The sequence below is a fragment of the Colias croceus genome, chromosome 8 (assembly GCF_905220415.1).
Source record: "Colias croceus chromosome 8, ilColCroc2.1".
In the NCBI taxonomy this organism is placed as follows: Eukaryota; Metazoa; Arthropoda; class Insecta; order Lepidoptera; family Pieridae; genus Colias; species Colias croceus.
In genome coordinates, this window is record NC_059544.1 from 4,035,051 (window position 1) to 4,050,306 (window position 15,256).

General features: G+C 34.7%; 1 protein-coding gene across 1 annotated transcript in view; it reads right to left on the minus strand.

Moving 5' to 3' along the window:
• Window positions 1-2,094: 2,094 nt before the first annotated feature.
• The window catches only part of LOC123694092 (headcase protein), a 50,631-nt gene continuing 37,469 nt past the window's right edge, over window positions 2,095-15,256 (minus strand). The window contains exons 3-5 of the mRNA XM_045639393.1: window positions 5,224-5,412; window positions 3,013-3,201; window positions 2,095-2,358 (exon numbers count right to left, since the gene is read on the minus strand). Of these exons, the coding sequence (XP_045495349.1) occupies window positions 2,188-2,358; window positions 3,013-3,201; window positions 5,224-5,412 (549 nt within the window). The 3' untranslated portion in view covers window positions 2,095-2,187. The remainder of the gene's footprint in view (window positions 2,359-3,012; window positions 3,202-5,223; window positions 5,413-15,256) is intronic.

Below are 15,256 nucleotides of genomic sequence, written 5' to 3' on the forward strand. Positions count from 1 at the left end.
AGACAATCAACTTATTAAAGGTTATAACTTTTTATTAAGTATTATTCGTTCTTATTAATTCAATCCATATTTATCTTTGAAAAAAATATCAAATACGTCTTCTAAAGCCTATATCATTATAAGCTATGAGTAAGAAAATTTAAGCAAATGTTCTGTTTCCCGATTTCTCTTGTATCATGCCGAAAGTTCAAGAACGTTCTTCTAGAAAGTTCTGGAACGTTCTCGAACATTCTAGAACTTCTCTCTATTCGTTAGATCAATGAACGACAAAGCCAGCCAGCCGCCAATCAAACCGTGCCAGATGACAAGGATGATGATGATGATGTGCAGTGATGCGGATGATAGTGATGATGAGGCCTTCACTAACGGACAAACAGTCCTCTATAAATTTCCTTTAAGAATCTACACTTAATAAGGGCAATGCACACTGTTTACACGTAAACCGGGCAAAGATCTCTAAAAGTTGTTCCGTTTGTAATAGACAAGGGGAATTTCAAAATGTTGCGTAGAAAATATCAGTATTTGTGTTCTGTGGTCCATTATTTTGTCGCTACGCATAAACACGTGCGCATTTACCCCGTCGTGATAAATTTATAAAAGATAAATGGCAGTTTTGATTTTAGAAGAATGCAAAAATTTTCACCTATAAAAATCGTCAAGTCTTTATAGAATTATTGCCTACGGTGCGAACGAATTCACATTTCACTATCATTGTAAACAGTAAGCGCCTACCTATCCGCACCACTTTATCTATCACTAACACACGTCTACATCTATAAAATTTATCACTTTTAATCACTTTGCGAGTAAGTATCAAATGTATCAAAAACTTATCTAAATTTTTTATCTTTAAACGTTAATGAGTAAATGGGCTTCGCTTCGACGCTACACGCCAAAGACCTATACTTACAAACAAATAGACATTCATGATAATTATAAGAAAACCTTAAGCTAAACTAAGATAGACGTAGCAAAATTTTAATATAACAAAAAAGGAAATAACTTGGAAGGTAACTTCGGTGATGAGCGGCAATCTTACCCTTACATCTGATCCAAACATCGAGACTCGTTTTTTATTTGATATGGCACGATTCCAAATAAATACTTTTTTAATATTTTATCGTCCGCTAATCACTGAAGCTATTGAGAAAATACCGAAACAATTCTTCGATACAATAAACCTTAGAGTAATCGTAATACATATCCACAAGCTAATCATATTATTGGTGACACAGCAATCGCTTACAATTAAAACCCCTACCGATAATTAAGTGAAAATGAATAAATGAAATCGTTAAGAAAATAACCTAACTGGCATTTTCGAGAGGTCCCTCTGATGAAAGTGCCATTTTGGTGGGAGAAAATAAAGATTGCAATAAACCTAAGAAAATATCGTATAACACTTAAGTTAAAGTTTAAAATTTTGCTAAAATAAAACATAACTAATAAACTAAATTGAACTAAATAACACACCACTCGAACCGCCCTATCAAATAGGGTCACCGTATCAGTATCACTGAAATCGAAGAATCAATAATTTAAACAAAAAAAAAATCTTTTAGGTCCTTCAGAAGGAACAGATATAGCCGATCCGAGACTGAACCGAAAACGAAAAACAAAATGCAATTTCTGGTGTCACAATATTCAGCGGTAAATATTATTTTCGATAAAATCAACATCTATCTATTTTAATCAACAAAGTACAGAATAAAATTAAAATAAAATCAATAGGACGATCTAAACCGACGCATAAAATTACTTTCAATAATACCAACTTAATTTAACAAAAATTATCACTAGGGCCTCCTGCGAGGCGATCGTCCGGGTCGTCACACGTCACACATCGCGCGCACTTCAGGCGAGCTGGTTCAGGTAGTCGATGAAGTCGTTGGAGAAGAGCTGCAGCGGCTGCGGCGCGCGCTCGGGCTTGGGGCGCAGCGCCGCGGCCGCCAGGTAGCGCTCCGCCAGCGACTCGCCCAGGCTCATGGCCAGCGTCTCCGGGCTCAGGCCGAGCAGCGACAGCGACTCCGCGATGCTGGCCAGGCCGGGCGCCAGGAACTTGTCCTCCTGGGGCTCGGGCGCGCGGGCCATGCTCGTGTTGACGACGGGGCGCAGCGCGGGCGCGGGCGGGGAGCGGCCCCGCGGCTCGGGGGGGGTGCCGGGGGAGGGGCCCGGCACCGCCGTTTGTTATGGCCACTGCTGGAACAGCGGGAAGGCCCGTTTCGTGAAGCAGTACGTGAGCGGCTTCACGAAGTGCGTGTCGACCACGCGGCAGTGCGGGCACGTCACCGGGTGCGAGTAGTCCGAGTAGTTCAGCCGCTGGTGCGGGTGCAGCAGCGGCTTGTAGCAGTTGTTGCACTGTTGGGACAAACATAATATATTGTAACAATAAGTTTGGCACTCGTTGAACTATTATTCAAATTATTATCCGTGTGAATTTTATTGTAAACTATTTTCATCGTAATAAATGAGAAGTTTTAATGTTTCACAAACTTCCACATATTTTAATTTTTCAAATTTAAATAGCTAATGCTATAAATACACACTGAAGAATATAAAACATCCATTAATCATAAGTCTATAAAAACGAAACTAACCTACCTAGCTACTTTTGTCTCTTGTAAAGCACAATAAAATATAACAATAGCGGAGAATAGGAAATAAAGACTTGGCTTTGTTAAATTATAAAATACTACCTTTTGCAAGGTGCGCTTTATACTATGAATTGCAGCTTAAATCCTATTCGAATTCGCCGTCTTTTGCAGATATGAGTTTTCTAACATGTTTTAAAGGAACATATTGTATTTTTCTTGTATGAAAGTTCTCCTTATAGAAATGTCTTATTCAATATTTGAAGGTGATATTTTGTAACAACTACCAGCAGAGATTATCTACTACATCGCACTTCAACTAAATCGAAACAAAATTTGTTAAAGTACGTCTCCAAATTAAGTAACAGTTAGGATACAATTTGTCTTATTCCATACACATAGCATAGAATTGTAACCTCACCTTCAATCGTTCAGCACAGCACGGAGTGGCCATGAAGATGTCATACGAGTACATAGTGCCCAGTACCAAAGATGAGCCATCCCACTTCTGGCCACAGAACCGGCAGCGGATAGTGCGCTCTGGGTCACATCGCTCCAGACATCCCATGCACACGCAGGTCAGATATTGCGTGCGACCTTCCACTTTCACCTGTGGGAATAAGGGCTAATTTTATTTGAAGAAATTTTATTTTAGTACACATTTTTTGAAGGAATTCTTGAGATACGAGAAAGGAACGTACGAACTGCATACGTAAAAATGTACAAGGAGCAAATAAATTACGAGTAGCTCGTTATCATTTTGTTATCAATAAACATTGCAATAAATTTATTTTTTTAAATAATTTCAGTTTAAATTAGTTTCGAGTGCGAAGTGAAAATTATATTTTTTATTGTGCATTACAAAATGTAAAAATCGTATTATTTGTTTAAAAAGATTTATTTAAAGTAGTTTTTAATGATTTATTTTTCACAATGTATTTCTGCGCGGTGTGTTAAGTGAAACCAATTAATTGATATTAATTAAAGTACATGAGTTGCTATTAATAGTTACTATTGAAAATATATTGTAATTCATATCTTGGTAATTAAGATACATCCGCCATTTTGCAATTATAGCAAATTAATTAGTAGTTCCTTGCAGCAAAACATAACACAGGAAAGCGTACGACCTCTAACCTAGGGGAATATACTTTTTCAAAGCATGTATGCAAGAACCAATAAGCTGTTACTTTAATATCGCAGAAGTATAAACCAAAATAATTTGTACTAACGAGAGAATAATGTGCAAAAAATATTATTGGTATTATTATATAGGCATTGTTGTCAATCCTTTTTGGGACTTTATGTTTCATGCCAAAAGTAATTAGTTGTCTACACTAATATTATAAAGAGGAAAACTTTGTTTGTTTGTTTGATTGTAATGAATAGGCTCATAAACTACTGAACTGATTTTAAAAATTCTTTCACCATTCGAAAGCTACATTATCCACGAGTAATATAGGCTATATAATATCATGCTAAGACCAACAGGAGCGGAGCCACGCGGCTGAAACCGCGCAGCACAGCTAGTCAGTTATAAAGTCATGGTTATTTCATCTCAGCATGGAATTCTTATAAGAATTGCATCTCGCTTTCCATACATCGTTACAGGGGGATAATCCATTGAAATATGTCACCTGTGCAAGGGTTAGTCCGAATGGATGCGAGGGGAATGCTAATTCCATCTCCAAACAAACATAAGTATCTTTGAGCTCGTTCTTGTAATTCGCTGAATAAACAACGCCGAGCCGAGAAGTTTGTCGCATGGATTGCGCGGGGGACGCTTCGTAGAAAACAAACTTTGCCACATCTTATTTAAGTTTGAGACTTTTCGAGGCTCGCCAATTTAAAACGCGTTTTGTTCCCCCATGTTTAATTAACGAGTGTATCATTGAGGTATATGTAGCCTGGAGGTGGAACAGCATTGAGAGGAAAGCGTGGATAAATATATGTAATTAAAACAGCTTTAATTAATGATTTTACGCAAGTTTTCTGGGATGAGTTCATGGAAACCCAATTTATCTTGAATATTTGAGACTAGCTTCCGCCCGCGACTCCGTCCGCGCGGATGTCGGTCTTCGCGTGGATGGTTTATTTCTCCATTTTGAGTAACTCTGACAATAAAACATCTTATAAATATCTATTGGACCCAAATACGGCTAGGCCTATAATAATACGCAACGTGTGTTCGCGGTTCTACAGAACAACGTCTATAAAACTGAAAAGTTAAGATTAATTTTTTTCTACGTATTTTTCCAGGAAAATTAATTTTAAAAAGTATCCTATTTTACGCCCAGGAAAATAAGGTATAATTATACCAAGTTTCATCGAAATCGAACCGTTAGTTTTCACGTGATGCCTTCACATACAGACAGACAGACAGACAGACAGACAGACAGACAGACAAAAATTTTTTTAATCACATATTTGGGTTTGGTATCGATCCAGTAACACCCCCTGGTATTTATTTTTTCAATATTTTTAATGTACAGAATTGACCCTTCTACAGATTTATTATATGTATAGATTGTATTGAATAAAGCATGCCATTGCCGTATTACTGTTTTCTACAATCCTTGGAAATAACTATTCCCTAAGTTAAACTTTTACGAGTGTAACAACCATATCCTACCTCAACAGCGCTGCTAGTGTGTTGGCGTGGGCTAAGGAAGAAGGTCCCATCGACCAGGGGATAACGGTCGAACACGTGCAGGGTCTCCTTGCAGAGCGCGCAGGACACCCTCGGCTTGTGCTGACCAGCCAGCGTGGACAGGATGAAGAGCCTGGTATCGTCGTTGCCATGGTTACCCTCGTCTTCGATCTGTAACAATAATGTTTGTTAAGCTTTTTGCGTGTCAAATGTTCTAATGCTTCTTTAGAAGATAAGTATACAGTCTTAGGAGCTGTGGATAGAAATGAAACAGCTTTGAATTTAAGTACTTATTAAAATTTGAAAATTCCTAACTTTAGCATGTTGGAGATGTGAACTCAAGAAGTTTTCATTTAAAAGTATATGTTATTATAATTAATATAAGATAATTTCTGCAAGTCGTTAAATACACGTTGTTAAGTACGCTGGCAACAAGTCACATTTACATATTTGATTATAAATAATACTAAGACGAGTGTGGATAAAATTACATCTTTGACGGCAACACTTGAGGCGATGTTCAACAGGAAAACCTTGCTCTTATAAATAAACAATCACGACTTTACTAAGTGATGAAGTATAAATAATGGCTCACAACACTACTTTTAAAATAATAACAAAAATATCTATAATTAATGTAATTGTAGAAAACTGTCTAGTTATCTATTTTACGACACTCAAGTAAATTATAGTTTATTTGCATACAGTCAACCAGTTCCGCGATACGTTTAAAACGACAAGAAACCATAGATCAATATTATATATTAACTCAAAGGAAATAGGAAGAAATGTGCGGTTACAGCGCATAAAATGGTAACGCAATAGAAAACAATGTAATGCTAGGCTGTTTAGAGCTCGTAGGAAAACCACGCTTGCAATTTCAATATTTCATATCCCCACATTTACATATTACGATTAATGCATCCACCCACGACACTTACCGCAGCAACTCTCCCTTCGTAATGACCCAAGTAAATGACTGCATAAAGTTGAATAATGAAAGGCTGAAAGGCAATTACGCTGAATTCGGAGTCGAAGTCAAACAAAGGCTCACGAGCGCCGCAGAGATCGATTGTGAAGCGAAACTCATTCACGTACGAACAATTTGTGAACGCGAATAATAATGAAAGTTTAACGAGTTACTACTTCTACGCTCTAAACTTAATTAAACATATTATGACGCGTACACCCTCAAATATTTTCATTACGCATTGTATCGGCAACTCATCGCGTGTCTATTGTTAGTCGATGCAGATGATTTAGTTGTGTTAAACATGCGTTACATGAATACGTTTGATCGGTAACATGTTGTAGACTAGACTACACTAGACGTGTAATGCAGGATGTTATAATATGCAAGCACGTTGCGCATTCCAGTGTGCTCGATGTTAGCATTCCTATTATACTATTAATAGAATGACGTCGTGACACCAGGAACACATAAAACGTCCCAGCAAGTGCAATGACCTACGCAAACAAACTCAATATGATTTGCCGTATAGAACACTGCAGTTTGCCAAGAGACGGAGCGGGGGCAGCCATCCGGCATAGCTAACGTTTGATAACTTCCCAAGTTTAAAATGAACGTCGCCTCGCTATTTTATTCGATTGACATTCTAGTCAATTAGAATGCAGGTTGACTGTACTATGCATGTTAAGTGCATACAGCAATTACTACGGCTCGTTGTTTTATGTCATGATAAATAACGATTTAATAGGACCGCCTGCAAAGGACGTGTGTGATTGATTCGTCTAGAAACGGGCGACCGTGATTGATACAGCCGTATCGAAATGCACGCGCGAACAACCCGCAAACAGTGAATCTTCATGAATTTCACTGTGCATTAATTAAAAGGGTGCGAACGAAGCCGCCTCAGGACTAATGAGTGACAATTAAATTGTTAAGTGTCGCGTTCAGGAAAGTTTAGTGAGGTTGCAGGTCGTGGGCAACGACCCGCCAAGACCGCCGCAACTTGCACAATTTACTGTGTACATACTGCAGATATTGCAAGATTGATGAGTACTTTAAAGGAGACTATTTATTTACTCAATCCGATCACGACTCGTCTCGCAATCGTCGCCTTTACATTATACGACTGATTCGTGGCAGTAAAGTTCCGACGTAAAACATTCGAAGACATGCATTTTGTTCTCGTATGTGATGTAACTGCTTGTCTGTGTATTAATGGAAGACCGTTTAGTTCTTTCCACAGACAGTTAACACGAGCAGTCTGCTCAGACAGCTATGTCTAACGAGAGCGAGCGATGGTTACTTCCTATAATTACGCCTACTTAAATTTACATAGAGTAGAGAAACTTGGCAGCCAGTGAAATGGTCTCAATAAAGGAATATTCATACTTGGCTCTCGACGCCTCGTTCTTAGCTTGAAAATAGTTCCTCATATTTCCATATAACTTTAATAAATGCAGCCTAAGACTAATTCGATGTGATTAAGGTGTTATTTCATGTTGCAGAGTAATCTCAAAAGGGATCTGCAAATTTTTACGATGAATGGTTAAATAAACATTCTGTTTCTAGAAATGTTCTGAAAGTTTTAAAGATAAAATATAATTATCCTCGAAAGATGTCGAACGACGAGCCTTATTCATAAACCTATAGGTATACAATATACATTGCTCAAAATTATGTGCATAAAGCCTTTTGTTTACTCAAAATAAACAACTGGAAGTTACTCACCAGTCACCACACAGACAACCTTCGTTTTCCATTGTCTTTGCTATCTTCACTGAGACTGTTTTTAAATGAGCTTTTAATATAAAATGTCGCCGACGTTAATGTTGAATAACTTTAATAAATCCAGATTGTTCCCCTGCTTGGCTTATTTTTAATTAGGCAAATGAAAGTTTCCTATTATATTCCGCCGTCGTCGGCAGCCGGCGTAAGTACCGTACAAATAAAAATTAAATACAAAGAACCCTCGGCAGAGAACGCAAAGGCCATGTAAAATGAGAAACCTAGCCGCAAATCCAATTAGCCGCAACAAGATATCGAATGCGATATTGGCGAAATGTACTGCAGTTCAAAGCGGTACCATTTTGTATAGAAGGAAGAGAGTTTATTGACAATAAATGATATTAAAGATGGTCGAGCATACTGCAGTCGTGGCTATATTCTGCTCCGAGAGGGACAGCGTACGAAAAGCAATTTTTCACCAACGCCAAACCAAACAATAAGTCTGCAAGTGGATGGTATTTGCGGTGCTCGATACATTTATCCTGACGGTTGCGTTACGTTCCGTTTCATGTTTGCTATTGTCTGAGAGCTTCGTGTTAATGCTCTTTGTTACAGAAAATGCATTCAGCGTTACTATAGTTCAATTTGGACGATAGAATTATGATACAAATGCCTTGAATACAATATCGTGCAAATGCAAAGCATTGTCTAAAGAAATGACGCTTTATACAATCGTAGCCATCACTCCTGCGTGTAACTTGTCCGCACCTCATCAGTATTCGACTGTCAAAGGATTGTGGTTTATGTAAATCTCAAACATTTATTACTCCAGCAACGTGGCAGCCCCGTAATGTCGATATACCGCGTCGAGAGATTCATAGAACGTATAATTTGTTAATCTTGACGAAAATAAATTGTACCTTGTATACATATTTTCTTATAATATTTGTTATAATCATAATTCTGACAGAAGAATTTGCAAATACGGCAAAATCATATTCGGCGCGAAAATTCCACGCTTCATAATTTTGATATTTACATAAGTAAATTAGTATCAGGCCTGAAAATTCCACTTTTCGCACATCGCAACATTCCGCGACATTCTTAGAAGTTCAACCGTTTTAATTTAACGAAACCTTTTCATACATAATCCCTACCTACACGTGGAAATTGTATGAAAATTCTCTGCATAATACCTGCTTAAGCAGACGGAATCTTGTCGTTTTATTGCTTGAGAAATAGTGAAATGTATTCCCCCAGAGGAAAATGAAGTGCAGAACGAACTATCTCATCTCTTTACGACGAAAATGTACAAGAATTTACATTCAAACGAGTGTAAAAATTCTTAAACGCGTTGCGAGTGGGCGTGAGGTCTTTGATGGGATTTTGATGAGTTTCCCTGTCAAACACGACACAAACATAGCGCTGTTATTTTTTATTAAACTGTTCTGGAACAATTGAGTGGTGCTCTGTCAATTACAGAAATATCCAACGAATAAATTGATTGCTATAACAGAAGTAAATGTAACGATTTTATGTCAAACATAGACTAGAAGTACCAAAAAATAATTTGCACAAAGAAAATATGTTCGCCGCAGTCGAGACGGGTGCTTAGTACATGGAAAACTACTTATCCTAACTTGGTTTTATCGTTAACTGTATTGTTATGTCAGTACTACCCATTTAAGTAATGTCATTAGTGCCACTAGATAATGGCTACTCGTTTTACGCTTCGCATGTGTTTTTATGAATATAAATCCGACTGTTTTAAAGTTTAGATTTAGCACATAAAACCTCGAAAGACAGCCCGATGGATAAATAAATTAATCAAGTTTATCAATTATTTATTGCTATTAAATAACTCCTTTGTCCACGCATAAAATCATATACAAACAAATAAACTGATTGATGTAGGTCAAGGCGTGCTTACTCATGAGCAATGGGTTAATAACGATGTTTAATAATTTACTTTAAAATAGTTTAAATACACTTAGCGTAGTTGCTACAAAGCTGACTGTGATTGCGTAGTTCTGAAATCAGAATTAGTGCCAATTAGCTATCGCTAATGAGATTAATTAGTACGAATTCGTCTAGTCTTTTTTAGTCTGAGTACTGAGGCTGAGTAGTAATCCTATATAAATAGGTTTTTGCTTTAGTCATTCAAATTTATATAACTCCAAAGCGATTTATCATAGTCATGCAGTTGGAGGTAATTAGCCTGTAACAATTCTCAATATCCTTTTTAATAGTATGACTTAAATATATTAATATTTTGACGTATTTACGATTACATTATTATTTATATCTAGCAGGTACATATATAGTACATATATAGTAGGTAACATTTTCCATAACATATAAATAAGATTTGTAAGATTTATGAATACACGTAGAGCGATAGAATCACCATTTTCTATACATAATAATAACAATAAACATTAACAAAAAAGTAGGTTCACAAACAACTTATTTCCAAATAAAAATATATTATCATAAGTATCTTACAAGATAGCAATATGGCGACGAGTATTATAAAACAGTCGGAAAACACACATGCTTCACCACGTGCGTGTCACAGCTGGGTAAACAATATGTATCATTGATATAACATACCTAACGAAATGTGTTACTTTTGTATCATACATAACAATGTATTCTTGGTTCTTTACACCTGAATATAGCATCAACATAACGTCTTGAAACGCCAATCTTACAACTTCACTACAAAGTATAAAACAAAGTCGCTTTCCCTGTCTCTACTCTCTATGTATGCTACTACTACTCAACTTATTGATGCGGTTTTTTTAATAGATTCAAGTGGAAGGTACATAATTTATTAGGTTTAAGATTAAGCAGGCAAAACCGTGGGCGGAAAGGTAGTATATAAAAGCAAGAATAAAACATCTTCATAAAAGATAAACATTCGCTCCAAGTGAAATCGTTTGATTCTTCGTCTAAGTATCTCTTCAAGTCTAATCTAATCCCTTGCGGCTGGGTAAACAATGGATCGCTGTTGTGAATTAATTGCTTGATATCAGCTGAAACTCGATCGGGAACGCCAATATGTCTAGTAGCTCGTAGATAATCAAATATAAGCATAGTATGTTGTGCGGTAATCTTTTGAATAAGTTTTGTTTGAATAAGATTTTATGCTGATAACAAAATTGTTAAATTTTCAGAACATTAATAAGTAACATTATGTAGGTATGAATATTATTTGTGTTTGAAAGAAATACTTTTGTAATTTAATCTACACGTACAGTCTACATATTCTGCAATGTAGTTACTACTTGCACTTAGTTTCTTATTTAAGTAAAATAAAATTGAAACTATTCCGGAACTGCATTAAGGTACTACATGCAGAAACATTACTACATTAAAGCTCACACCTTTTGATTTTTTTTTTTAATAATCACGAGTCACGACCATGTTGTCAACGCTACAGTAAAATATAAAGAAAATTATAATAAACAACATAACAAATGTGACATTGTAGTTACCCGTAAATATAAAACTGTGTGTACATACATAGGTATACATGCAAAAACATACATGTATACGTGCAAAAACTCCATAACCCGGCTGCGCAAACAATAACATTTCCAACTGTTACTTGCTATTTCAACCAGACCAGAAATTATTATAAACTTTTTAATGCGAACTTTGTTAGCGTTCTCGAGAAGCGAATAGAGACTGTGTGAAGGTAATATAGTAAGTATCCATAAAACGAGGAATTGAAAATGATTGCATCTTTTTAAGCAGAGTAAATGCACTGAATGATATGATGTTTACATCTTTATCTTACGATAAGATTATTTGTACTAGAATGTGTTCGACTTAAGATATGGTACCGCCTATAAAATGTTTCATTTTTGTTAGTGTTTACAGCAAGGCTTAATAAAAGAATAATAGCCCATAAATCAAGCGGAAGCATAAAATATGAAATAGAAACAAATTCAACCTTGTGTTCTAGCTTAATGTATGCAAATCTTAACGCTTTTCCTATATCGGTGTCGTGTAGCGATTAATTGTTATAATGGTTCTATAAATAACATAATAAATGCTTGTTTTCAATGACTTGTATGATCTAACGATTAGATGTTTGTTCGCATTCATAAGTGTTCAGGAAGAATCACAATATATTATTAATAATTACAATATAAGCCTTTTTGAAAGTATTTTATTATACATAATAGGTATGTTTCTCAATATACGCACCAGTTAAATATAAAAACAGATTGTAGTGCCTAGCAGCTAGCTACTCCAATTTGTTTACGATTGAGATACGAAACCTCAATTAATCAACATAACTATCTACATTAAAATGTACGAGCCCTGCAACAAACTTGCTCCGGCTTGCATACTATGAGTTATATTCGATACAAAAATAACTGATAACACTATCAACGCAGATATGTTAACCGGCCGTTTGCCATACCGCGATAACCCTGCAAAGTTTATGTCAACTCTGCTATATCGAGAGATATTGCAAACTTGCTTATAAACACATTAGCGAATTTCTATAAATGCAATCTATATAATGTAAATTTATAAACATTAAAAATATTTTTGATAACGCGTAAGTAATTTCACTTCTTATCTCTGTTGACAATTGACATGTTATTGTATTTCGCAACAATATATTATATTGTTGGTTTTTGTTTAAAACTAAAATTTTGAGTTAATTTTTTGAATTTATTATTTTAGAGATAATATTTGTCTTTTTGATAAGATGAACATGCATTTTATTTGTTAAATCCTACCATGGACATTGGAAGATATTTCATGGCACTTTATGATTGATATTATTTCACGTATTATGAAATATTGTGTAATCAGAAAGTAAAAAAATAAAATAATGATTTTAATAACAAACGAACTCTTTATCGGATTATAACCGCGCTTTCGTGTCCAGAATTCGCAAGTCCGATGAAAATGAATGTAAATTAAAATCTGTTCAAGCGTAGTCCGCAGTGTAATTTTATTATTAACTAAAATACATTTCAACTCGACATGCTCCCAAGAATTTCAATAATCTTGTTAGGGAATAGTTACGACATTTAATAAAATGAATAAATTGCGGTTTAAATATAGTGCAATGTGGAAATAAACTAAATTAATTTGGCATTGGTGACGACATAGTACCCATAATATGTATAAGTAAACTATAATGGAAGAGGTTTGCTTCAAAATGTAGTTAATTTTTTAACTCGTATCAGTACCTAATACGAAATGTGATAAGTTTTATCGAATGTTGGAGTGTAACAATGCTGATAAGATAATGAAAGGTGTAAATAAGACTTGGGATAATTAATTACATTATATAACGAAATTGGTGCATTTTGTTTATATTATGTTTGATAAAATTCAAGGTCGACGGCGAAGTTATATATGTATTATACTTATGTAAATTATAAAACGAACGATCTGCAAAACAATATTTGATATTATTCAGATTTCGTTATGAAAGGAAACGATTTATAACTACGCAGTAAATTTAGTTTTAAATTAGTGATGCAACGAATACGAATACGAATATTCGTATTCGCCGAATAGTAGACATTTACCGAATATTCGTATTCGGCGAATATACGTATATTTAAAAACGAATGTTTTTGTACGCAACTCTATTTACTACAGATTTAAAAATCGCGCGTAAAAATATGACGTGTGCAGAGACTGCTGATCCACTGGCCTTTTGGCGAGAAGATGTCCATTTTCCAAGTCAGAAAAAACTCGCCCAAAAATATTTTTCACTGAAGCCATGTACAGTCGCTTCGGAAAGACTTTTATTCAACGGCTGGAAACATCCAGACTGAAAAAAAAATCGCCTAAAACCAGAAAATCTACGAATTTTATGTTTTTTAAACAAAAATTTGCCTATTGTAAATTTTAATTATTATAAGAGTAAACATTGCTTAAATAAATAAGTCTTTTATTACCAGTGCGAGATATTCGTATTCGTATTCGTATTCGCCGAATAGTAGGTTTGATATTCGTATTCGTATTCGTAAAAGTAGTATTCGTTGCATCACTATTTTAAATAATATTACTAGACACGATTTAACTTCCTAATAGTTCATAATATTATATCAAATTTATGACATGTTTATGATTTTAAAATTTGTCGATGCACTATTAAATATATCCTTATTTGCAAAAATAAAGTGGAAAGCTGTATTGGCGCAAATGAAAATTTGTCATTTCCCGATTGTTTACGTGAGTGAGCATGTAAATTGTACATCCCAAAGGTATAATAAATATATTCATAGCATGCATTATACGGAACCTTTGATGGAAGTTTAACAAAGTCATTGAGTGCATTCTGTAAATAAGTATGAGTGACGTGGGCGTCGATAAATTTTGTATATTTTAGTCATATTCCAACAAATAGATGTTTAATATGTAAAAAGAGTAATCTCATTTACTTGGAATTTTATAAACTTACAAAAAACGTTCACACGAAATATTTGTAGTGTGTTTTTTAGTTCGTTGATCAAAATGGTTATGTTATAGCCAAAATAAAACCTTATTAAGAATTGAAATATATAACTTGAAATATGAATCTTGTAATTATCATTCATTATAATTAATTAAAAGTAAACAAGCCTTTTGGCTATGTAAAATGTGTAGATATAAAATGGAATGCAAAAAAACATTAATTATATTTATTGAACCCAAAATATAGAAGTGGTATAAATTGTTATATAAGCATATCGATAAGTATACAAATATGTACGAAATATTTTAATTAATGCCTTTATTTACATATCAATGTTAGAAGCTTTGCTATACCTATTTAAATAAAAAAACGCGATTTTTTTAATCAACAGAATTTGTATAAATATACTAAAGTTCAATATGATAAATTGTATAATTAATAAGTCCTCTTCATACGCATATAAATATTAGAACATCACCAAGCTACACAATAATTAATACATAAAATTAAATTTTACAAACATACGAGTTACGGCAATGATAATTTAGATATTATTTGCGCGGGATAAATTATCTGAAGATAAATCAAATTAATTGGTTTATTCATACACAAATAGCATCGATAAGTACATTATACATAGTATTAGCAGAGGATAACGGCCCCGTCAAGGCGAACTTACAATGCCTTGTTTGCGCAATCTAACGTACGTGAAACATACGCACATTGATATTACGAAATTACTATTACATTTCTTGTAATAAAAAGTACCACGAATAGAACCTATGCTTTTGGAATGTTGGTAATAGATACTGCAATATTTAGGGTTGTTTCGTCAAAATAATTCGACAAACTATAATATGTAAGCCGTTTTTGATTGC